General features: G+C 39.5%; 1 protein-coding gene and 1 long non-coding RNA gene across 3 annotated transcripts in view; one reads left to right on the forward strand and one right to left on the reverse strand.

Moving 5' to 3' along the window:
• LOC139183585 (uncharacterized) overlaps positions 1–17,594 on the forward strand; it is a 33,401-nt gene extending 15,807 nt beyond the window's left edge. The window contains exons 3-5 of one of the 2 annotated variants that reach the window (XR_011567066.1): positions 7,206–7,357; positions 10,353–10,732; positions 15,015–17,594. This is a non-coding gene — a long non-coding RNA (uncharacterized lncRNA). Of the gene's footprint in view, positions 1–7,205; positions 7,358–10,352; positions 12,011–15,014 lie in introns of those variants that run through there. The other variant, XR_011567065.1, reaches the window with a different exon arrangement.
• Positions 1–23,809, reverse strand: part of FAM241A (family with sequence similarity 241 member A) — a 43,317-nt gene extending 19,508 nt beyond the window's left edge. Inside the window, exon 1 of the mRNA XM_019962302.2 lies at positions 23,466–23,809. Within this exon, the coding sequence (XP_019817861.1) occupies positions 23,466–23,636 (171 nt within the window). The 5' untranslated portion in view covers positions 23,637–23,809. The remainder of the gene's footprint in view (positions 1–23,465) is intronic.
• Positions 23,810–26,678: the final 2,869 nt, after the last annotated feature.

A 26,678-nucleotide genomic window follows, 5' to 3' on the forward strand; every position in this document is an offset into this window, starting at 1 on the left:
AGGTGAATTTAGTAAAAAAAAAAAAAAATTAAATCAGGAGAACTGGCAAAAAAAGTGACTGCAATGTTTTCAAATATTTAGATGATGTCTTTAAAAACGATATAAGCATGTTTAACTGCTTTTGTCTTATTATATAACAGAATAGTGGTTTATAGCACTAATGCACTATAAACTGACTCCATGGTTAAAACATCTTTACCTCAGCATTTCGTTACCTGAAGAGACTCATTTTTCCTCTCTTTATTCCTTTTCATCTCAAAGGCTGGCCCTCTGTGGAGATGCTCTAAACACAATATGCTTTAAACACAATAAATAATGCTTAAATGAAGTTTTTAAAGAATTTCACAACATAGCATTAATTTTTAAAACCCTAATATTTATTGAATATCTATTATGTGTTGGCTAGTGTTTTAAGTACTTCAATCTTCAAAATATAAAGAAAACTGAAGAAAGATTATGTAATTTAGTCAAGATCACTAATAACTGGTGGAGTGAACACACACGTTCAGACAGTCTGCCCTAAAGCCCATGTTCTAAAGCCCTATACTGTAAGCTCTCTTATAAATAAACATAAAATCACTCTTGTAATCACTCACATTCTATTTGTTTTAATGCATCAGTTTTAACAGCAGTTCAAAGTTATACTTGTCTTGGTTAATTTATATTCAGTAAAAATAATGGCATTTAAAAATAGCTTTGACTAGTTTACATTTGACTCACTGTACAATATAGCAACTGGTCTTCATTGTGATAAAATTTGACTAAGATTTAAAATTTTTCTTTCTTTAAAACTAAAAACCAAACCAACATCGAATTCTTAATTCCACCACTTGAGAGAAACATGTATTTTATTTGGACAGAAAATAAACACCTTTTCTTTCCCCTTGAAATGTTCTTGTCCTCACAGTATGAACAATGAATTTCTAATACAGTAGAATGTGCTCCAATGATCACAGAAAGGCTGCCTTTCTTAATAAAATGATTTTTGATTGATTATAATTAAGGAGAGGCAAAATGAAGGATCAAGAACAACAACAGAAACAAGCTGGAAGTCAGTTTCAGAGGGGTTTTAGACTGAAAGGGCTTCCCTGTGGCTCAGCTGGTAAAGAATCTGCCTGCAATGCAGGAGACCTAGGTTTGATGCCTGGGTTGGGAAGATCCCCTGGAGAGGGGAAAGGCTACCCACTCCAGTATTCTGGCCTGGAGAATTCCATGAACTGTCTAGTCCATGGGGTCGCAAAGAGTCAGACACGACTGAGCGACCTTCACTTTCACTTAGCCTGAAAAGTCTCCCCCTCCAAAACATCAGAATTTTGTTTCTCTCAATCCACCTCACCATCTTACTAGACCTCTCAAAAGAAAGACCTGTTTTGAAAAATATCTTGAGGCTTTCTTTTAAATGGGCAGGAGTCTCACATTTGCAAAAGATATTCAAGAGACAGTGTCATACTGTGATAAACAAATAGACAGTAAGAAAGTAGCTATAAAATTTAAAAGCCTCTGGATTACTTCTAGATTTAGCTATTTACTTTCTCCTTGCGGAACCCACAGTCTACATTCAACCACAAATTCATAGCTACATGTTCTCCCACACTCTCAGATTTCCAGCAACCTCCAGTCTCCCTGCTCCTTCTGAGCTGCTACATGGTGGTGGTGTTGGTAAAAACTGCTCAGATGCCTCCTTACAAAATCATGTTGCCTCAGCATCTTGGTACTCCTACATAAGTGGAGGGGGTCACCTCTTGATAACTACCCATCCAATTCCAAATTTTTATTGTTCCAAATCTTTCCTACTTTATCATTCCTCCTTAGAGGAGGTGTTATTATTTTTAAGGTTAAACAAGATTCATAATTCCAAATGTCTGCATCCATAAATTTAAATACAAAAATGGATTTAAACTGTAACATACTTTAATTCCTAAAGCAAAAGAAGCAATATGGAGATCCTGATTGAAACTGGAACATTTGTGTATCAGGCAAGTCACACTTCCTTCCAAGACAAAATCAAGAAAGGAAAAGACATTACAAAATCAAAGACACTTGTCAGAATGTGAAGCACTAAGTAGGTGAGGGCTGGTTCTTAAAACCACTGGGTCCATTGTTGTTGTCCCAGTTGCTTGACCATACCTATTGAAAGAGCCAACATTTATGACTTTGGAAATGCCCCCTTTTAAAATTAAATTTTATCGTAGGAGTTTTAAGTTTATTCCTAGGCTTAAGGAAGTATATAGCTTTATGAAAATTTGAAAATTCTACTTGGTTATGCTATTACGTTATCTTTTCCATAGTATATTTAAAGACTTAAAGATAAATATGGCTGCTATGTATACTAAAACTAGGCAAAAATATGGACCATCCTTGTTAGAATTAAGTTCCCTCTTTCCTCTATGGTTAGCTTTTTATCATTAATTTTTTACTAAGATCTATAATGGGATTTCTGTCTCACAGAAAATCTAAGAGTACTTACGAATGGGACAATGTTTTAAAAAGCTATGAAAATGCCACTCACATAACAATGTTCATGAGTGGTTTATTGTGTTCTGTATAATAACAGCTTCTTGTTTTATATACTGCACTTTTGTCTGATTCAGTGACTTGGCTGATATTTTTTCCTTGCATTCTGAAATAACCACTTCTGTGCAGTTTCTTATGAAATGAAATAAATGTCTATTGCATTAGCAATCAACCATTTGGACTAAGTGGTGAAAAATTTAACTGCTTCTCCTTATTTATGACACTAAAGAATTTGTAGGAATCTAGTCTTGTAAATAAAAGTATGTGGGTTTATAAAATTTCTTATGGAAAACATTTTTTTTTGAAAAACAGTATATCTACATAAGCTACCTTATTTTATAATAAAGTGTATTACTTAGTTTAATCTTACGTAAATAGTAATATAATGAAAATGACAGGTTTTCTGCCTACTGTAATAAAGCCTATAGTCATGTTCTAAAGTTACAATCTTCTCTCGGCCTGTTTTGTACCTGCGTTTTATGCAAGATGTGCTGTGCCCTACTTGTGGCAAGCCTGCACAGATCTGAAAGATTTGCCAGACCAACAGCTGCTTACTTTCAGGAAATCATACTCTTGTTCTTGGTGTGTGTCACGTCCTCCCTGAGTACCACTAGTCTTTGATTACTAAACTCCAACTCTCATAACTCACAGTCCTTGACTCGCAGAATAATCTGGCTTGCAAAATAAATCCTTTAGTCAATTCAGTTCAATTCAATAAATAATAACTGGATGCCTACCACAAGCAAGGTAAGTGCTGTGAGGTACAGAAAGCAAATAATCTATACTCCTTGCTATTAAGCTGCTTAATATATAAGCAAAGATATGCACTCAAATCACCATATTCAAACACGGCTGAGGCTGCCCCTAACAATGAAAATGACCTGTACTTTTTATAAAAGATTCATAGTTTTCTTATTTTTCTCAGTTAAGGCAACTTTTCAAATTTCTAGACTTGTACGCTCAATTGCATATTCAACATTTCTATGTAGATATCTGAAGCAGAAGATATTAAGAAGAGGTGGCAAGAATACATAGAAGAACTATACAAAAAAGAGCTTAATGACCCAGATAACCACAATGGTGTGATCAATCACCTAAACCCAGACATTCTGGAATGTGAAATCAAGTGAGTCTCAGGAAATATCACTATGAACAAAGCTAGTGGAGGTGACAGAATTCCAGTTGAGCTATTTCAAATCCTAAAAGATGATGCTATGAAAGTGCTGCACTCAATATGCCAGAAAATTTGGAAAACTCAGCAGTGGCCACAGGACTGGAAAAGATCAGTTTTCATTCCAATCCCAAAGAAAGGCAATGCCAAAGAATGTTCAAACAATGGCACAATTGCACTCATCTCACATGATAGTAGAGTAATGCTTAAAATTCTCCAAGCCAGGCTTCAACAGTATGTGAACCATGAACCTCCAGATGTTCAAGCTGGATTTAGAAAAGGCAGAGTAACCAGAGATCAAATTGCCAACATCTGTTGGATCACCGAAAAAGCAAGAGAGTTCTAGAAAAACATCTACTTCTGCTTTACTGACTATGCCAAAGCCTTTGTGTGGCTCACAACAAACTGTGAAAAATTCTTAAAGAGATGGGAATACCACACCACCTTACCTGTCTTCTGAGAAATCTGTATAGAGGTCAAGAAGCAACAGTTAGAACCAGACGTAGTACAAAGGACTGGTTCCAAATTGGAAAAGGAGTATGTCAAGAATGTATATTGTTACCCTTGTTATATTGTTATTTAACTTATATGCAGAGTACATCATGTGAAATGCTGGACTGGATGAAGCATAAGCTGGAATCAAGACTGCTGGGAAAAATATCAACAACCTCAGATATGCAGATGACACCCTTATGGCAAAAAGTGAAGAAGAACTAAACAGCCTCTTGATGAAAATAAAAGAGGGGAGTGAAAAAGCTGGTTTAAAACTCAGCATTCAAAAAACTAAGATCATGTCATCTGGTCTCATCACCTCATGTAAATACATGGGGAAACAATGGAAACAGTGACAGACTCTCTTTTCATGGGCTCCAAAATCACTGCAGATGGTGACTGCAGCCATGAAATTAAAAGATGCTTGCTCCTTGGAAGAAAGGATATGTATGACCAACCTAGACAGCATATTAAAAAGCAGAGACATTACTTTGCCAACAAAAGTCCCTCTACTCCAAGCTATGGTTTTTCCAGTAGTCATATATGGATGTGAGAGTTGGACTATAAAGAAAGCTGAGCACTAAAGAATTGATGCTTTTGAACTGTGGTGGTGGAGAAGACTCTTGAGAATTCCTTGGACTACAAGGAGATCAAACCATTCAATCCTAAAGGAGTCTACCGGGAGCCAGCACGGGAGTCTCCACCCATGACAAGGTCATGTGGGAGAGTTCTGGTGCAAGGCGAGCCAGAACTCGAGGGGTGCCCCTCTGGGCCTGCCTGAGCGTCTACCCCAAAACCAGAATCTGTCTGTTTTACTATTTTACGACTTTCACCAACTCCTCTGACATTAACAGGGTGCTATCCCCGACCACCTTTCTCTGTAAGAAAATCAACTTAAAACCTAGTTAATAATAAGTCTCCTGGGTGTAATAGGAGTGTTTCAATTCAAACCCCTCTGATGACTTTTCTAGCTTGCCTGACAGGTTTGTTCATATTCACAGCCTCCCAACCACGAGAGGCACGGAAAGCTTAAGATATTCTAACAATGCACAGCTTCTCAGAGAGTTAAAATTGTTAAAATAGAACTAGTAGAGGATTTCTTTGTTGAGCTAATGCTTGCTGCCAAGTTTCCATATCCCTTACCTATTGTGTCCCTGGGAGTGTATTGATTCATATAGTTGGTGTATAGAAATGTAAGTAGTAGCTTTAATGTTTGTAACCTTGGACCCTTGAGTTAATTCTTTTCTTGTTGTAGCCCACCACACTTTTGCCCTATAGGAATACAACTTTACCTAATGTTTTCGGAGGGTGGCGCCTGACTTTAGAATAATCACCTTTAGAGAAAAATAAGTTTTCTGAAGAAAGGGTCATAAAATGTTAACAGGCTTCCTGGCCAGAAGATGATGTAAATCACCTAAAACTTTTGCATATAAGTTTGCAGAAAGAAAGCCTGGCTTCGATAAGCATCAAGGACTGCTGACCTTGCATGACTCTACCCGCTCCCCGCCACCCCCACCCCCCACCCCACCCCTTAGCCTCTATGCACAACTTAAGGTATAAAAACTACTTTGAAAAATAAAGTGTGGGCCTTGTTCACTGAAGCTTGGTCTCCCCATGTCGTTCTTTCTCTTTCCTTTTCCTATTCAGGCTGATTCCATGGAGCACAGGGGCTCTCTGTGTTCACTTTCCTGCCTGCGCTCCTAAGACCCACTTGAGAAGGTGCCTAAGGTGGGGTACCTTCCGTGATTCGAGAGGGCACCTTGGCCTACGTGAACAGAGCACGTCCCGTGCTGGGGCTTTATTGGCTTTCTGCGTAAACCAAGGAATATCAGCCTCTTTTCTCTCCTCTATTTTCTTAACTGCAAAATTCTTTCCTTATCTTTATCTCTTTATCTATTCTTTTAATCGCTGACGCCGTCTCCGGAGGGAATCCCTGGATCCTACTGGGGCTGGACCCAGGTAGGAGTCAGTCCTGATGCTAAAGCTCCAATTCTTTGGCCACCTGATGTGAATAACTGACTCACTGGAAAAGACCCTGATTCTGGGAAAGATTGAAGGCAGGAGGATAAGGGGATGACAGAGGGTGAGATGGTTGGATGGTATCACTGACTCAATGGACATGAGTTTGAGCAGGCTCCATGAGTTGGTGATGGACAGGGAAGTCTGGCCTGCTGCAGTTGCAAAGAGTTGGACATGACTGAGTGACTGAACTGATCTTGTTGTTCAGCCGCTAAGTTGTGTCTGACTCTCTGCGACCTCGTGGACTTTAGCACTCCAGGCTCCTCTGTCCTCCACTATCTCCCAGTTTGCTCAAAGTCATGTCCATTGAATCGATGATACCATCTAACTGTCTCATCCTCTGCCATTTCCTCCTCTTTTTGCCTTCAGTCTTTCCCAGCAGGGTCTTTTCCAGTGAGTCAGCTCTCACATCAGGTGGCCAAAGTATTGGAGTTTCAGCTTCAGTTATCAGTCCTTCCAATGAATGTTCAGGGTTGAATCCTTTAGGATTGACTGGTTGGATCCCCCTGCAGTCCAAGAAACTCTCAAGAGTCTTCTCTAGCACCAACATTTGAAATGATCAATTCTTTAGTGCTCAGCCTTTATGGTCCAACTCTCACATCTGTACATGACTACTGGAAAAACTACAGCTTTGACTACACAGACTTTTGTCAGCAAAATGATGTCTCTGCTTTTTAATACACTGTCTAGGTTTGTCATAGCTGTCCTTCCAAGGAGTAAGCATCTTTTAATTTCATGGCTGCAGTCACTGTCTGCAGGGACTTTTGGAGACCAAGAAAATAAAATCTATTACTGCTTCCACTTTTTTTTTCCTTCTCTTTGCCATGAAGTGATGGAAATGAATGCCATAATCTTAGTTATTTTAATGTTGAGCTTCGAGCCAGTTTTGTCACTCCTCTTTCTCTCTCATCAAGAGGCTCTTTAGTTCCTCTTCACTGAGGACCTGAAACTCAGCATCCCCTGTCCCAAACTCATAATCATCTGCCTTAATATTGGTTTTCCTCCACAGGTCCACTACCTCAGTAAACTGCACAATCCAGAAGTACAAGCAAGAAGACTGCTAGTTATTCTAGATGTCTTCATCACCCTTCTCCTTTTTGGTCTACGTTTGCCGGCTCATTCCCCTCTGAGTCTGTGCTGGATCTTCTCAGGAACTTATGGGTAGTCTGTGTTCTCTTCTTACCCTATAGTCTTTCTTGATGGAGGTTTCATGTACTCTAATGATTTTACTAATTCTTATATAGTTTATATGCTGAAGACTCTTTCATTTTAAATCATACCCTTGCTAAGAGAAAATTATGAGTGAAATATTTTTAATTTCTTCAGGAAAAAATTGCTCTAGTTTTGATCCTCCCCCATTTAAAAATAAAATCCTATCCCCATTTTATTCCTTATTAGCCATTTGTTCAATAAACTTATTAAATACACATTCCAAGTGTTTGCTCCTCACAAAAACACCATAAGATGGGTATTATTAGACTCTAGAGGTCGAGTGACTTTTTCAGAAGTATACAACCAGCCAGAATTTGAGTTTTGGAAAACAGGAATTTTCTGACTATAAATTCTAAGCTCTTCTCAATAAACTGTACTGCAAATCTCTAAAGACCTTAGTACAAAGGAATCAGGTATATTAAGAAGAAAGCAAAATATTTAAACAAATGCATCATAAGGTGTGATTATATAACACTTAAGAAAGGTACTTTTTAAAAGATATAGTCTTTAATTAATTTACTTAAGCCCATAATTAATTTACTTTTTCCTCTCATCTTTCTACAAGGGAGTTGAATTTGTTTATAGTAGGAACAAATGAATAAAACAGTAATGAAATATAGAAACCTGGAATGGGGGATGGATAAGAAATAACTGAGAGTCTAGACTGGGGAAAGATGTAACCACGATTACCAACACTGATCCTCAAATTGGGTTCTATCCTCCAGGGATTCAAAGCAAGCGTGGTATAGCCAAGTAATTCCTACTTCCTGGAAGTGTCGGCTCAAACATTACCTTAGTGAGCCCTTCCGTGATCATGTTATTTAAAATAGCAGCCCTATCCCTTATACATACTCTCTACCCACCTTCCATTTATTTTTTCCCATAGCACTATAACTCACCGATGTACTTGCTCATTGATTCACTGTCTTTGTCTCCTTCCTACAACGGGAGATTAAAGACAGGAGAGATTTGGGCCTCTTTCTGTTTGTTTCTTGGTATTCTGGGTGCCTACAGCACTGCCCAGGAAAGAATAGGAGCTCATTAAATGTTTTAAATGAATGAATTAAAAACTACCAAGAAAATAAGGAACAAACAAATAATAATACTTAATAAATAACAAATAAGGAATACAAACAAATAATACAGAAAACTGTCTATAATACAATGACTATTACCAGTTGCTAAAGCAATTGATGTTCCATATGATACAAATGAATAATGAAAATGTCTTTAGTGTATGGCCAGGTTGTTGGAGCAACTGAAGTCTTAAATTAGTAGCCTAATATAGAGTGCTCAAAGACTGATTTCCAAATGCTTAATCACTTAAATTCCAAAGGGAAAATGCTGTCATCCAGAAATGGAAGAATCATTATGCCATTTTCATGATGTTACTGTTAAATAAACTTCACATACTGAATAATGAAGGAGGGAGTTTAGTGTCTTCTTTTAATTTATTCTTCATATATTATTTTCATGTGTTTTCCACTGAGTATTTTTATGGATACCAGAAATGGTTATAATTAACTGGCTAATTCTCTATGAAGAAATCACTTCATTCTTGCCCTCCTTTAAATTTAAAAGCTTAAACTAAATGAACATCTACACTCCCATGAAACTCTTGAGAAGACATAATCGTCTGTGAAACCAATAACCATTCAACACATGGAGAAAGTATGCTAGAATGCTAGGAACAAGCAATTGGGATTTGTGTGCTGAATAAAAACTAGACATGAATATGGAATCCTTGGAGCAGCCATCCTGTTCTTATTAAAATTTGCTTTTGGTAGTTGTCTTGTGCTGTGCTGTGCTTAGTCACTCGGTTGTATCCAACTCTGTGACCCCGCCAGGCTCCTCTGTCCATGGGGATTCTCCAGGCAAGAATACTAGAGTGTGTTGCCATGTCCTCCTCCAGGAGATCTTCCCAACCCAGGGATCGAACCCAGGTCTTCTGCATTGCAGGCGGATTCTTTATCAGCTGAGCTACTAGGAAAGCCCCAGTAGTTATCTTAGTATCAGGTTAATTTCAGTTAAATAACTCAGCAGAAAGAACTTCAAATATAAATCAACCCTTGCTTTTCACATGCATATAAATCATGCATTTCCACATGTACTCTGAATGTATATTGTACAGTACTACCATGGAAGACTAGAATAGAATTAATCTTTTATAGCAGCACAAGAACACGAGACATTGTAAAGGAAAAGTTCAAGTGCCCTCACAATATACAAATTAATCTACTCTGTGTAGCACATTTTGGAAATGACTTTTTTTATACTTTAAGAAAATTAAGAATAAGTAAAAAAATTATGGGTATCTCCATGGAAAACTGTGCATCGTTTAAAAGAATGTTTAGCCTTTATGACTTTCAAGATATTTTACAAGTTGGTAAATTATAAATAACCAACAGCAATGCAAATAATTTTTATTAACAGACAGACAAATTCTGTTCCATTAGAGGTTCAACTGTCTTCCCACCCCACCTATGGAAAAAGCCAGTCTCTCGGCTATTTGTAAATTCATTTCAACATACCTTTTTCCATATACATTTCTGACTGATTTCTCCATTGAAGCAGTTTTCACATTTGTCTGGTTCCCTCACTACTGATGAGCTAAATAAACCCCTTAACATGTATTCATTTTATATTTAATGAGCATTATAATTTTACCTCTTTTTGAAAATTATCCTTCAACTTTGCTATTATTGAAATGGCTGATCTGAATTTTAACCTATGTTAGTTATGCATTTCATTTACTGTCTTTCCTCTGTTTAGTTCAAGAAAAATTAAAAACAAGATAGCAAGTTCTGACCACTTACATAAATTAATGCTAGTTAGTATTCCAAGATCCTGTTTGTTAAATTTCACCTTCTTGATACTGTGGTTTTTAAAATACAGCACATCAAGGAACATAATCTTTGCCTAAATTCTTACAACTGTTTTACAGGGATCTTTAGCTCAATGCGCCGAAGAATTGATGCTTTTGAACTGTGGTGTTGGAGAAGACTCTTAAGAGTCCCTTGGACAGCAAGGAGATCCAATCAGTCCATCCTAAAAGAAATCAGTCCTGAATATTCATTAGAAGGACTGATGCTGAAGCTGAAACTCCAATACTTTGGCCACCTGATGTAAAGAACTGACTCGTTGGAAAAGACCCTGATGCTGGGAAAGATTGAAGGTGGGAAGAGAAGGAGACGACAGAGGATAAGATGGTTGGATGGCATCACCGACTCAATGGACATGTGTTTGAGTAAACTCTGGGAGTTGATGATGGACAGGGAGGCCTGCCATGTTGCAATCCATGGGGTTGCAAAGCGTTGGACACAAGTGAGTGACTGAACTGAACTTAGCTCAATGCACAGCTAACATCATTCATTTCCTTTCTGTTGATTCTGACAATAGAATATGTTCCTGTTATACAAAAAGTTCTCTCTCTCTTAAAACTAATTTTTGTTATGAAAGTTTCCCCTGGGAAGCCACATTGCTTCAACAAAAACATCAACTGCATTTATACCAGCAGTGTCATTTTAGATAGAAAATTTTATAGACTCTATACTACCTCACAGATGCCAAAATAATTGTCTGAAGCATTTGCCATATGCAATTTCTGCTCTCATGGAGATGACGTTTCCTGTGTGAGCCTGTGAAGGGGAGAGTGGGAAGTTGCAGAGAATAAATATATTAACAAACAAACAAAATAATATCAAGTAGTGTGAGGGCTATGAATAAAACAGAGTAATGGCAGAGAGGAAGATGGGTTGGACTGCCTACATTAGGCAGAGCTGGGATCTCAGAGAGGTTATAGTTAAGCCAATGATATGAAGATTTGCCAAAGGAATATCTGGGGAAAAGAACCCAGGCAGAGGCTTTGAGACAGAACTGAGCTGTCTGGGCTAGTGCAGTGATTTTGACTGTGATCCACAATAAGAGATATATTTTATTTCTTGACCTAATACATATAAACTAAAGTTCCACAAAATGACATTCATACCACATGTGAAGCATTCTAATGATTTCTGTCCTATCCTATCCTGTTCACAATTCACTAAATTAATTTCATGAACCAACACTAGCTTGATAGTTATTTAGCATGGGTTTGTATCGCAACTCTGCAATGTTCTAGCTGTGATACTTTCAGTATATTACTTAGCCTCCCTGTTCTGCAGTGTTTACAACTTTAAAGTGGGAAGCAACAGCAGTAGATCAAACCTGTGAGGTTTCATACCAGATTTCCTTCCAGAAAGACCAAATCAATTTTACTTCTAACTTCAGTGTATTGTTATTTCGTAAACTATTTCTTTAAATCCACATTATTCATTTTTAAAATGATCAAGTTGCTAGGTGAAATATTATCTCTAATAGTTTTAATTTGCATTTCTTTTATTTCCAGTGATGCTGGACATGTTTTCCTCCTTACTGGATACTAAATGTCACTGCAGGTTTTATTGCCTACAAACTGTACAAAAACAAGATGTTAAATATAAACTTTTACTAAGTATGTAAAGCTTCACCTAGCTGCAGCATATATAATTTATACCATGTTTATTATTACATTTATAATTTGTCACTTTTAAATTAAATGCAAAGTTTTAACATTTATTTACACTGCTGCTGCTGCTGCTGCTAAGTCGCTTCAGTCATGTCCGACTCTGTGCGACCCCATAGACAGCAGCCCACCAGGCTCCCCCATCCCTGAGGTTCTCCAGGCAAGAACATTGGAGTGAGTTGCCATTTCCTTCTCCAATGCATGAAAGTGAAAAGTGAAAGGGAAGTCACTCAGTCGTGTCCGACTCTTTGCGATCCCATGGACTGCAGCCTACCAAGCTCCTCTGTCCATGGGATTTTCCAGGCAAGAATCTTGGAGTGGAGTGCCATTGCCTTCTCATCTTACACTAAACTACATATAACCAATAAAGGAGAAAAACTTTTTTTGTATCCATTTGGGAGGATGGATACAAATCATTGAGAATATCAGCTAGTTCTTGAATTAGTTTTTGAAATTACTATAAATGGAAAAATACTAAAATTTGCTTTCATTGTCATTTTAACCAATAGAATTCAGTATTTAAAATCATAGTTACAAACTTAGACAAATGAAACCAAGTATTAAAAAATATACACACAATTTCAGCCATATCTACCAAGCATATTAAAAGAGTTGCCTACTGCAGTGGAAGAGAACATTTCTGCAATGAAGAAGTAAATTAATTAAATAAAAAATAAATCAATTAAAGTTAATGCTATGAATGAACTAACGATAGATAATAACAGGCCATGAAGTGAAGAGTATGACTGATTCAAGCTGCAGGTTAAAATTTTCTACCTTTTGTACTTACCCTAAAATCAATTTTTTTTTTTTAAAGAAATGAAGTTTCTGGTGACATTATTGAGTACCTTGTACATATAGGGAAGTATGCTGGCTGCTACCACAGATGGAACAGTTTGTTTATTTAAAGAAGCCAAAATCAAACATTTTTCCTTAAAAATGAATTTTTTCTTAATTCTCAATTTGTGGCATGACAACAGCTTCTGTTAGATTTTATTATCTCTGAAAACCATGGAATAAGGAATTCTGAATTTAATCAAACTCATGAAATTTGCCAGCCATGGGAAATACACCTTAAATTCCCTGCCTCTGTAGGTGGTGTGCACACATCCCAGTAAAATTTTGATGAAGAGGATAAAAGACAAAAATAAAAATTTTTGGATTGGAAGAGGGAATTAAAAAAAAACTCACCAATGTTAGAAAAAATTATATCAAAGGAATATAGTAAAAACCACAAATGGAAACTGAATTTTCTTAACACTGTGTTTGATATAAAGTATTAATAATAATTTTATCCTTTGTTTTCCATAAAGTTCAAAACATTTGGACCATGCGTTCCCTTTGATCAGATAAGCTCTAGTTTTGCCATAAGAAAACAGCAGCCACAAATAAAGCCAATTATTTCCTCTTCCTAAGCCAAGACAAGACATAGCTGCCAATGATGTTAAGTAGAAAAACAAAAAACAACAGAAAAAAATCCCCCTGGATGTGGGAAAAATTAGATCAGAAGACAGAAAGTATCTTTTGCATTAACTTAATTAGAAATTCAGTTTCTTTGTCCAAATGAAACTACCCTTTGATTATCTTGTTAATTCCCCTAAACACACACACACACACACACACACACACACACACACGAATACACCACACTCTTTAGGAACCAAAACATGACTAGTAGAGACTCAAAGTTTCTTGAAGATATGTGGCTGTTATTGCAAGATAACACTATGACTCCAGAGATCACAGAAATTAAAGATAGTGTGGCTAAAGCTTAAAGGAAATATGAAAAAAAGACATAGTTTCTACTTAGGTCTTTTGGTGCAAGGTTAATATCATAGAACTACTTTCGGTTTTTCCCTTTAGCCTTGCTTTGCCACTTCTGATCAGTAAATTGAGAACAACATGAACAGAGGAGGGTGGGTATTTTTCCCATCAAGGATCAGTGATCCACAACAAGAAAAAAAAAAAAAAATCAAACTAGAGATCTATACAAAAAGCAACATAATCTACTTTAAAAAAAAAGAAATATGAAATACTTATCTGATTTTCAGATTAGGAAATCTTAATACTTTATTCAATAAATAATACTTATTCTATAAATCTGAAAATTGCAGAGACTAAAAATACAGTTCTATGATGTGGTTAGATAAGAAAAAGAAGGCAACCAGAGAAAAAAGATGAGAGAGAAGATGAGGGTAAAACAGGTAGCTAATATTCATTGAGGGCTTACTATATGGTAGGTCTTTCATAACACAAAATGTTCCTGAACCCTCATAAGAATTTTAAGTAGATAGAATTATACCCATCACATGAGGAAACTGAGTCTCTGAGGGATTAAGTTATTAGGATGATAAGACCCATAAAGCAGTAAAGCCAAGACTCAAACTTAGAACAGTCACACTCCAATACCTTTTCCACTGCTCTGCAACATCGGCTTCTATAGAAGAGAGGCGGCAGTGGGGTGGAGAAGGTGCATGGAAATGAAGAGAAAGTGGCTAGGATGGGAGGTGAGGAAGAATAAAAGGCAACAGGAGAGTGCGACACTCAGTAAGCAGAGATGAAAAAGAGATGGGTAGTAGCAGAGAAGGGCAGAAAAAGAACATGAACGTATGTGGCCATTGGCATAAGTGACTCCACTGTGGGCCCACAGGGTTCCTCCTGTTCTGCTGACCCCACCCAGGACTGTACTGTGCAGTAAGTCATTTCTCTGTTGTCAAGGGCTTTGGAGCTAATCAGCATTGTTTAATAATCATTAGGGCCAGGCTGGCCTCTTGCTCTGTAGTCCCCAAACAATGATGAAAACCTTCACTGACTTATTCCCTGTGTCCACAAGACTAGTTATCTATTCATAAATATTGACTTAGGAAGGCACTTCCTGTTTCCAAGCATGTACCCCCATACCCGAGGTTAACTGTAAAATTGTCTCTGTGGCCCCTTGGCAGTGTGGAGTGCAGCTGCAAATGCTTGCATATCCTTGTCTCCTCAATCCCACTCTGTAAGCAAGTTACCCTATAATATAGTGATCCACTGATTACATGGAACTGCCTGCCTTGTTTCTTTCAGTCTCTAGAGATACCTTCTTAGTTTGGTGAGCACCTTTTGTTCCCTCCATCCTCCAACAGAGAGGGAAAGAAAACTGGAGAAAGTTGCATATAAGGAGTTGCTTGAAGAAAAGATGTGAGAAAAGATCTGTTGGGAGACTACGTGTTTGGAATGTAGGTGTCAAGAAAATAAACAATTATTACGTATCCACTGGAGTATCTATCAGTAGAGCATTTTCAACAACTCAAATCACTGTAACCGTAATTCATTTTGAGCAGAGTTTCTCAACTTGAGCACTAGTGACATTTTGGGTCAGACAATGCTTTGCTGTAGGCGACTGTTCTGTGCATTACAGGCTGTTCAGCAGGATCCCTGGACTCTTATTAGATGCCAATGGTACTATACCTCCTCAGTTTTAACATTCAAATGTCTCTCGAGACATTGCCAAGTGCCCCTTGTGAGTCTAATTGCCCTAAGAGCCATTGATTTAGAGGTTCCACCCTTGCATGACGACAAAAATGAACAAAAGGTATCTACCATATACAAAATTATCCCGGGAGTTACTCTAGTGACTAGATGCCCATTGGAAAGAAATTAGATTACGTCTAGGGCCAAGTTCATCTAAACTCAAGGAACTTGCTACAGTATTGTTTGCAGACTGTTTTTAAAAGATGTGAAAGGAAGTGGGTACAAACAGATATCTGTTTTTGAACTACACAATCTAAAGGGGGGCAGCAGATTTATCAGACTGTTCTTCCATCATGGGTGAAGGCTCTTATTTCTGAAAACAAAAACAAAACCGGCTCTGGAGTTTGGAGACCTGGGTTCTGGTGTGTTCTAGTACGAGACAGTTGTAAGACTGAGAGCAAATCACTTGGCCTGGGGAACCAAGGCTTGTTGGCTTCTTACACTTTACCTAGAGTTCAAATATACCCTTCGAGGGAAATAGTAAAAAGTAAAATAACTTCTACATTTCTATTACTGATACCATGTTGAAGGGAAAGGATGGTGGGTTGGCATGCTTATTACTCCCTGCCACTCAGAGTGTGGCCCACGGGCATAGCAGCAGCCTCACTTTAAGCGCTTGTGAGAGATGCAAAGTCTCAGGCCTCACCCCAGAACAACGAAATCATAACCTGTATTTAACAACAGATGCTTTGTTTGCACATTAAAGCTGAGGAGCACTGTTCTAGTCCTCCTTCTTCCTAGGGTGGCTTTCTAACTGTGGAGTGTGCAAAACTTATAAACAACATTTCTCAGATTTCTTTTTAGTTAGGGTTCTAGTTGAAAATTAGGTCCAAATACTAACCCTTACATGCTTATAGCCAGATACTACTCTAACATTCTACATGTATTACATATACACATGCATATATATACACACATATATATGTATATACATACGTATAACAATTTTGTGAGGTTGACACAACTATTTTCCCCTTTAGACAGATGAAGAAACTGAGGGCCAAAGAGGTCAATTAACTTGCCCAAAGTTACAGTTAGTAAGTAGCAGAGTGAGGATTCAAACTTAGGTATTCTGGATCTAGAATATGTACTGCTAATCATATCTTTAATGACAGATCAAAGAGCAGGTATAAGGCTTTCTGCTGCTGCCACTTTTTTTTTAAACAGATGATCTTGTGGAACATTCTTTGCTAAATGCTATTATGCACATTCCTTCATTTATTTATGTAAATATCTATAAGCCAACACTTATCTGAAAGTTCCAGGACTGCAAAAGGCAAGAAGCAGAAATAAAGCGTTACCATTTGAAAGAAATCAAAATCAACCTTATCTATAGAGTGGATGATTATACACCTAGAAGTCTAAGAGATATTAGTATATATTAGTGTTAGAATTAATAGGGACTTCCTCTGATGATCCCATGGCCAAGACACCACACTCCCAATGCATTGGGGCCCAGGTTTGATTCTTGGTCAGATGTCACATGCTGCAACTAAAAGCTGACCTGTTGCAACTGAAGGACCCACAAGCCGCAATGAAGACAGAAGATCCACACGCCGCAGCTAAGACCCAGAGCAGCCAAATAAATACATTAATATAAAAAAGGCTTCATCCCCGGAACACTCTTAAAAAGTGAATTAATACAAGAATTCAGAAAGGTAGTTAGTTTAAAACTAATATATAAAAACCAATAGCTAAAAACCAGCAGTAAAAATGTGATATGGAAAAAGAAACCCCCTGCAGAATGCCAACAGAAAAATGTAAAAGCTTATTTCAGTATTTATAACTACTATAAAGGATTGTGAACCCAAAGAGAAAGTGGATTATTCAGTGATTAGGGGGAAAATAAGATTAGTTCCATACCTCACACAATACATGAAGTCATTGTAAAGAGATTAAATACAGAGAGTAAAAAAAATAAAAATAAAACTATAAACACACACATAAAGGAAACATTGGTGGATATTTTAATTAACTGTAGGATTAGAAAGAATGTTCTAAAGAAATATATAAAAATATATGTGTGTGTGTGTGTGTGCATGTTTGAGGGTGTAAGATGTGTGTATTAAATTTCCAAAAGTATTCCTTTGGCTAATAAAAATTTAAAGCATTTCTAAATCAAAAACATCATAAAATTATAAAGCAAATAGCAAGCAGGGAAAATAATTATAAGCAATGTGAAATATGGCATTAATATCTTATAATAATGCCAAAAGAAAAAATGGTCAAAGACCATGATTAAAAAGAAATGCAGAACTTCCCTGGTGGTCCAGTGGTTAAGAATCTGCCTGCTGATGCAGGGGCTACGAATTCAATCCCTGGTATGGTAAGAGTGCACCTGCTTCAGGGCCACGACTATTGAAGCTGGTGTGCAGCCAGGAAGACCAGCGCAGCCAAAAATACATAAATAAATAACATTTTTAAAATCTAGGGGAAAAGTGCAGATGCTCGGTAAATATATGAATGGTCTAGTAAACCTCTCTAGCAATATCTTATGACAGTAAGATAATTTTTGCCTACTAAACGTGAACCGTGAACTTCCTGATGTTCAAGCTGGTTTTAGAAAAGGCAGAGGAACCAGAGATCAAATTGCCAATATCCGCTGGATCATGGAAAAAGCAACAGAGTTCCAGAAAAACATCTATTTCTGCTTTATTGACTATGCCAAAGCCTTTGACTGTGTGGATCACAATCAACTGTGGAAAATTCTGAAAGAGATGGGCATACCAGACCACCTGATCTGCCTCTTGAGAAATGTATGCAGGTCAGGAAGCAATAGTTAGAACTGGACATGGAACAACAGATTGGTTCCAAATAGGAAAAGGAGTACATCAAGGCTGTATATTGTCACCCTGCTTATTTAACTTATATGCAGAGTGCATCATGAGAAACGCTGGGCTGGAAAAAGCACAAGCTGGAATCAAGATTGGCGGGAGAAATATCAATAACCTCAGATATGCAGATGACATCACCCTTATGGCAGAAAGTGAAGAGGAACTAAAAAGCCTCTTGAAAGTGAAAGAGAGTGAAAAAGTTGGCTTAAAGCTCAACATTCAGAAGACGAAGATCATGGCATCTGGTCCCATCACTTCATGGGAAATAGATGGGAAAACAGTGGAAACAGTGTCAGACTTTTTTGGGGGGGCTCCAAAATCACTGCAGATGGTGACTACAGCCATGAAATTAAAAGACACTTACTCCTTGGAAGGAAAGTTATGACCAACCTAGATAGCATATTGAAAAGCAGAGACATTACTTTGCCAACAAAGGTCCATCTAGTCAAGGCTATAGTTTTTCCAGTGGTCATGTATGGATGTGAGAGTTGGACTGTGAAGCAAGCTGAGCGCCAAAGAATTGATGCTTTTGAACTGTGGTGTTGGAGAAGACTCTTGAGAGTCCCCTGGACTGCAAGGAGATCAGTCCTGGGTGTTCACTGGAAGGACTGATGCTGAAGCTGAAACTCCAGTACTTTGGCCACCTCATGTGAAGAGTTGACTCATTGGAAAAGACCCTGATGCTGGGAGGGATTGGGGGCAGGAGGAGAAGGGGACGACAGAGGATGAGATGGCTGGATGGCATCACCGACTCGATGGACGTGAGTCTGAGTGAACTCTGGGAGTTGGTGATGGACAGGGAGGCCTGGCGTGCTGCGATTCATGGGGATGCAAAGAGTCGGACACGACTGAGCAACTGAACTGAACGGAAACTGGCAAAGATTAATCTACCAATTAAATCATTGCTGACACGGATGCCTTCTAACTGACACTCTTACATACTAATGCCAGAAATGTACACTGGTGCAGGCTTTCCTGAATGTAATTCTTTAGGATGTTTCAAGAGACTTCAAAGAGTTTGACTTACTGACCTATGCCTTCCACTTTTAGAAATTTATTCTAAGGTAGAACTGTGAGGAACTGTGACAACAAGGTAGAACTCTATAAGCAAAGATTTTTACTGCAGTATTATGTATAAAGCACATTAAATATGTAGTATTAAGGGACTGACAATTAAGCAGCCTTAAAAATAATTTTTGCAAAGAATTTTTGATAAAGTTGGAAAACGGCATAACATGCCTAAGTAGATAAAACAAGATACCACATTCAAATATTACATTAAACCTTGTTAAAAAATGTGTGTATATACACACATACACACAGATATATGAATGCAGTAACACCAAATATTTCACATTTTATAGCACAATATTACTCAGATTTCAAATGCTCTTGTTTTCTTCTTTAGATTGTTCTATATTTCTACATTTTCCAAAGTACATAACACATAATCATGAAGACCTTAAAGCTAGAAATAATGATTCTAAAGTCAATCCAAGAATAGTGGTACCTTTCTATGCTCTAAGATGGCAGGGACATCTTAGGTTATTCAGGTTGTAAATGCCACGTCTGAGTGGATGCCACTCACATTACACACATAAATGTAATAAAAGGACTAGAAACTTTAACCTTCTAGGTATACAGCAGGGCAGATACTCTAAGGGACCTGGCATTCAGAGTCAGAACATATTTTGATCATCTCTCAATGGCACCCCACTCCAGTACTCTTGCCTGGAAAATCCCATGGATGGAGAAGTCTGGTGGGCTGCAGTCCATGGGGTCGCTAAGAGTCGGACACGACTGAGCGACTTCCCTTTCACTTTTCACTTTCATGCACTGGAGTAGGAAATGGCAACCCACTCCAGTGTTCTTGCCTGGAGAATCCCAGGGATGGGGGAGCCTGGTGGGCTGCCGTCTCTGGGGTGGCACAGAGTCGGACACGACTGAGCGACTTAGCAGCAGCAGCAGCAGCAGCATGCACACAGTTACCAACACACATTCAGGACAGCTATGTCCTGTCCCTTCAGTTCCTTGGGCATTTTGCCTGTCTCCTGGCTTTTCTTTTTGATGCCAAACTCCTACTTCAGACTTAACACAGTTCCTTCATCTGGGGAACCTGGTCCAGTCTTTCAAGTCCTCCTTTCCTAGGACACAGGCTGCCTTGTCAATTATCTTACCTGGAAAGATTCAGGTCAAAAGGACAGAGGAACCTTAGTTTTTCTCTCAGATGGAGTAGGATTTAAGGATAAATTGTTAAAAAAAAAACAAAAAACAAAAAAACGCTGACAAGATCTTAGTTATTGAGAAAACACCTATATAAATAACCAGTATTTTGGTACTACATGAAATAAATACTATTTTTATCTGGTATCATAATAACAATGAGCCAAAGACACATTTGGTATAATCAAAGCTGATGTAAGAGCCCTCCAGGTTGAAGGAAGGGCAAGAGCTTTTGAGTCAACAATGTAAAGAAAAAGTGAAGGGAAAGATGTATGTAGAGGAGACTTTAGCCTGGGAAAGAGCCAAAGGAAGAAACCTGCTTCATCAAATTATCAGGTAAGGGCAAACTGTGAAAGAACTAGAAATAGAAAGGGATTTAATACAGAAAATTAGGGACTGACAAAAATCTTGGGAAGAGCTGGAGGAGCAGAAGTCAGGTGCCTTCTGGAGCTACTGCATTCAAGAACACACCACCCTTAACCCTGGTCCAGATATAAGGGAGCCTCTGCTATTACTGTAGCCGCTGCTACCAATTCTCTCTTAACATCCATGAGGCTACTCAGATTCTGGAATATTGAGTGTGTCAAGCAGAAAGGACAGCAAGGAGATGGCCTCTGTCTCATTTCCAGCTAATTAGTTTTGGTTTTGATTCTGTTTATATCATTGTTTCTATGGAAAAGTTCACTCCAAGTTCCAAATATCAACAACAAGTTTACAAACCAAGTTTTCAAAAGTACTCCATTTGTAATTTGGAGTTCACGTGTCCTTAAAGCAGCAAACACACACACACTATCTGCCTAAAGAAAAGCAAATTAAAACAACTCATTAGGTTATGTTTTACAGTTGTTAATTTCATTTACCTCTTCCTCAAATATCTTTATGTCTCTACTGTCATTACAAGACAGTGCATACAAAATTTAAGTTTCATTTTCAGCACTTGAAAAAAGCTACATTTATTGCTTCCCAGATAGCTCAGATGGCAAAAAATCCACCTGCAATGTAGGAGACCAGGAGACTTCCATCCTTAGGTTGGGAAGATCCTCTGGAGAAGGGAATGGCAACCCACTCTAGTATTCTTACCTGGATAATTCCATGGACAGAGGAGCCTGGTAGGATACAGTCTATGGGGGTTGCAAAGAGCTGGACACGACTGAGACTAACACTTTTCATTATCAAGAAGTGATATATCACAATAGCTTGTTTCTTATACCAATGGGTTGGGTTGTATCAATTTCTTGTTTATTTTTGACTTACTTATGAGAAGTTCTTTGGTGCATATATATTATTAGGAGGGAATGCATATCTCAGGTGTAATTTTCAAGTATTGTGTATGTGGGCTTAGAGTACATAAATAAACCATGTGATAAAAATAAAATCATAACTTTTTCACAGGAGTATAGGGAAATAAATGTCCATGACATACAATGATAGAGGCAGGTATGTAAAGTATATCTGTTTTCTAGGGTATATGTTTCTTTTTTTGTTTGTTTCATCCCTTTTTGTGTACCCTAAGCAATTCCGTTAAGACCAGAGCTGCTGCTGATGAAAAATCCACAAAAGCTTAGATGAAGTATTTTACATACTCTCTTACAACCGCTTGAAAATTACTTTGGGACCTTCAGTTCAAATATATTTCCCCTGCCCCAGGGAATTTCTGTTGCTGTTTTCTTCACTTTGCCAGTTGAACAACTAAAGTAAGAGGAAACAGTCCTTTAGCTACTGAGTCATGGTACACTTAATGGGGGAAAACCATCAGGAAACTAGTTAGGAAGATCTCACAGCTACCAATTATATGCTTCAGTTACCATCTCCTATATCGTCAAAAGAATGAAAAATTACACTTCCACATGGTGAGAAAACCTAATGCTAAGGCATATTTTGTGCCTGCCACACGGTTATTTCTGTTTCCTAAACACAAGGCAGAGAAATTACCTATTAATGCATTTAGTGATGTTGGAGTTTGTGAAATGTGGCAAAAAGATGCTGAAGGATAATGAGAGAAGACAGGCATCAATTGATCTCAACAGTATACCCTGTAATAAAGGCAAAGGATAATTTTATTTCTTGCGCTTTAATGGGATTCTGAGGGTAAACTAATCTCGGGTATTTTTGAAGGTCTACTGTATTTGATGGTGAAAATTCATCCCACTGTGTGGGATAATTCAATTTCTTTCATTAAACGTCTTGCCTAATTGTCAAGATACATGCTATAATGCCTATTATCACCATATTTTATTTAGTGAAAGCAAAGTCAGAGTTTCAAAAATTGCCCAACTTCTCTTTTCTTTATTATGGCTGGACTCATGCTTTTTCCCCCTTTGGTAACAACTGAAAGCAATTTTCCGGCGTTTTCAGTTTTTCAATGAAGTTTAGATCTCCTTTCTGTTCATGTAAAAAACTTGCTCTGGGAGAGTCCCCGTCAAGACATCCACTGTAATACTCGCTCCTACACATGCCTTCAGATACTGACTGCATGGCTACAGAAATACACCTACACCGTACGGAGGCGCTAGGTGTGTTCAGAAATGCCAAGATGGAAGGCGGGAGGGGAGTCGCTGGCCCCTAAAACACAGCCCCGGGGAACCTATTCCAAGTGGAAGAGTGTTTACATGTAAGGCTTTCAGATAAGTGACCGTTATGGAGGGCACTTCCCCAGAGCCCTGGGCTCTGGCCTGAGAATCCTCTCCGCCAGACGGGTGGGAAAGGGCGGCGCTCACCCAGCCAGGCACGCGACTCCGGGTCGGCCCTCGGCACGCGACCCCGCGGCCCGCCCCGAGCGCGCCGTCAACTGCTCTCGGGGTCAACTGTTCGGCTTCCCGGAATGCCGCGGAGCCCAGCTCCCCGAGCCGACCACAGCCCGGGCGCCGCCCTCCCGCCGGACCACTTCCCTCCGCCGCCGCGTGGGGCTCGGGAAACCGGCCGGAGCGCGCCGACCCGCCCGGCTCACCTGCTCCCGCTCCTCCAGCGGCCGCCGCCCGCGCCGCCGCGGGCTCGCCCCGGACTCCTGCTCTGTCCCCGCCGCCGCTCGCTCCGCCAGTGCGTCTCGGTCTTCGTCGCGCTCCCCGCCGCTGCCTCCGCCGCCGCCGCCGCCGCCTAGCAGCTGCCCGGCCGAACACATCCCGCCGCCAACTTCTGCCGCCCGGGACGGCCGCCAAGCCGGAGGCAGCGACCGAATGCCCGAGGGCCGCCGTAGGATCGTCCGCGTTTGCCACTGACAGGCGCCTCCAGAGCGCGCCCCGCCGGCTGGGGCGCCACAAGTACCAGCCAGGCTCGGCCCCTCGAGTCACGGGCTCGCCCCGCCCTCAGCCGCCGGGGCGGAGCCCGAACGGGGGCGGGGCCACGGAGGGGCGGGGCCAAGGGCGCGCGCGCGCGTGCGAGTGTGACAGGAGAGGGAGTCTGTGTGACTCTGTACGTTAAGAGACTCTGTGTGTGTGACATTGTGTATGAGAGAGAGGAGCTGTGTATGATAGACTGTGTGAGAGACTATGAGAGAGAAATTTTGTGTATGAGCAGTACAACAACCGTGAGAGACTGTGTAAGAGATGGTGTGTGCATAGGAGAGACTGAGAGCCTACTAGACAGAACTGTGAGAGAGAGACTGAAAGACAGGATCTATGCGTTTGTGAGGGAGAGAGGAGAGCGTGTGTTGGTGTGTGTGTGTGAAACACACACAGACACTCCAGCGAGACCCCTCTGTGTTTGCCTGGCACTACTGGTGTGCCTGGGTACGCTGCTGGCTGCCTGTCCTGAGTAAACTGTCCATCCTTGCAAGTAATACACATTCTATGTCTATTTCGTTCCTTTTGCCTCCTTTCTGTGTCTCTCCGAAGATCTGAAGGTATCTGTTGAGTGCTTGCTTCCCTGGTGTGTGTTGGTTGTCAAAGCCTTGGGACCATAGGTAGTGTATCTGCTTTTGTGTATGTTTCTATAAATGGTAAGAATATATCACTCTCAGTGTGGGGGATATTTAGTTTATAATTCTTTTTCTTTCTACTTGTGGTGTTATGATTTATATATATATATAGCCTTTGTCCCCACTCCTGGCACAGAGCTCCTAAAACCTTGAAGCTTCCCAAGTGGTGAGAAGGATAAAGATGTCCTTTGTTATGTTAATGAGGTAACTTTTTGGTAGCCCCTATGAAACTTAAGGATGGGTCCTATTCCCAGAAGAACCAACCTTGTGATTAGAGGATTGGAACTTTGAGTCCCATCCCCTGATTTCCTGGGAGGGCAGAGGGACTGAGGTTGAGTCGATCACCAAAGCTCAAGAATTTAATCAGCCTTGCCTACATACTGAAACCTCTGTAGAAACACAAAGGACAGGGGTGTGGAGAACTTCCGAGTTGGTGAACAGGTGGAAATGGGGGGAGAGGGGCAGCTTAGAGTGCTCATGGAAGCTCTGCATCTTGTCCCACACACCTTGCCCTGGGTACCTCTTCATCTGACTGTTTACCCATATCCTTTGTACTATCTTTTGTAATAAAATGGTTAAGTAAATGCTTCCCTGAGTTCTGTGAGCAGCTCTAGCAAACTAACGGAACCCAAAGAGGGTGATCAAGGGAACCTTCACTATATAGCTGGCTGGTATTAATAGAAGCACAAGTTACAACCTGGACTTGCAATTGGCCTCTGAAGTGTGTGGGGTGGGGTGGAGGGGAGTTGGACTGAAGGAAGAGGCAGGCAGCAGTTTTGTGGAACTGAGTCCTTGGCCTCTGAGATCTGTGATCTTGTCTCCAGATAGGTAGTTTCAGAACTGAGTTAATTGCTTGGTGTGGTTGAAAAATACACATTAGACTCCCCTATCCATTTTGTTAAATGGAAGCCAGGGCACTTAAATCCCATATCAAATTTTGTAAATCTCTTATCTGAACTTTGAGAAAATATAGACTATTGATAGATATAATAGCAGACTATGTTTCAATGGAAAGTAAACATGCCTAGGTATGGAGAAGAGGGAGTTATTTGATTCTTTTATTAAAATGTCTTTAGGCCCAGAGAAGGGAATTAAAATAGGCAGGAACCTAAAGGCTTATTTTAAAGACCTGTTTCCTGGCTTTGGTAGTCAGGACTGCAGAAACCAGGAAATATGCCTTTGGATATCACAAATTAGAAAGAAAATGAATCTGATTTATTTCCTTTCTTAAAAGCCTTTAGACTCCAGGAGGAAAGTATTTAATGTTATATTATATATAATCAGAAACAAATGTCACCATGGGAACCCAAGGGCATTCCCTGATGGCCCTCATTGCTTTCCTCTAATGCCATTCTGTTGTGAAAATTTTGCTTTGGCTCTTAGTAGCGTTTCTTACGGAGAAGGCAATGGCAACCCACCCCAGTACTCTTGCCTGGAAAATCCCATGGACGGAGGGGCCTGGTAGGCTGCAGTCCATGGGGTCGATAAGAGTCAGACGTGACTGAGTGACTTCACTTTCACTTTTCACTTTCATGCATTGGAGAAGGAAATGGCAACCCACTCCAGTGTTCTTGCCTGGAGAATCCCAGGGATGGGGGAGCCTGGTGAGCTGCCGTCTCTGGGGTCACACAGAGTCGGACACGACTGAAGCGACTTAGCAGCAGCAGAAGCAGCGTTTCTTATAAAAAAAAAGACTTTATATATTTTAAGAAAACTTTAGGATTATGTGTAGTGGTACAGAGAATATCAGCTTTTACTACCAACTCTGTGGAGCTTAAGGCACATTTTGAAGTTCACCCTATTTTGGCTTTTATCTGTTAACTTGGTAAATCAAGCAGCTATGCATGCTTCACTCAGGTTACAGAGTGAACAGAAACTTCTTGTATACATGAGGACTCAGAAGGCACAGGGTGTGTATATGGCCAGGAAAAAAGAATAATACAGTTTAACTTTGTTCAACTTAGGGGACAAGTCTTATTAAAGTGCTTTAGAATATATGTCTGATCTTTTGAAGAGTCCCGCTTCTTGATTCTTTGAGAAGTGTATTCTTTCAGTTATTTCACAGATATTTATTGAATACCTCTAGGCATTAGACTCAGGTCTAGGTTCCTCCTCTCGTGAAGGTTCCATTTTATTTCTTTTGAATTCTATTCTGCTTTTCCTGGCAAACACCAAGAATTTTCAGCAAAAGTTGGGCAGAATTCTCTGATTCCTGCCTAGAACTGATGTCAGAACCTTCTTTCTCAG

This window comes from Bos indicus, chromosome 6 (genome assembly GCF_029378745.1).
Source record: "Bos indicus isolate NIAB-ARS_2022 breed Sahiwal x Tharparkar chromosome 6, NIAB-ARS_B.indTharparkar_mat_pri_1.0, whole genome shotgun sequence".
NCBI classification, from domain to species: domain Eukaryota; kingdom Metazoa; phylum Chordata; class Mammalia; order Artiodactyla; family Bovidae; genus Bos; species Bos indicus.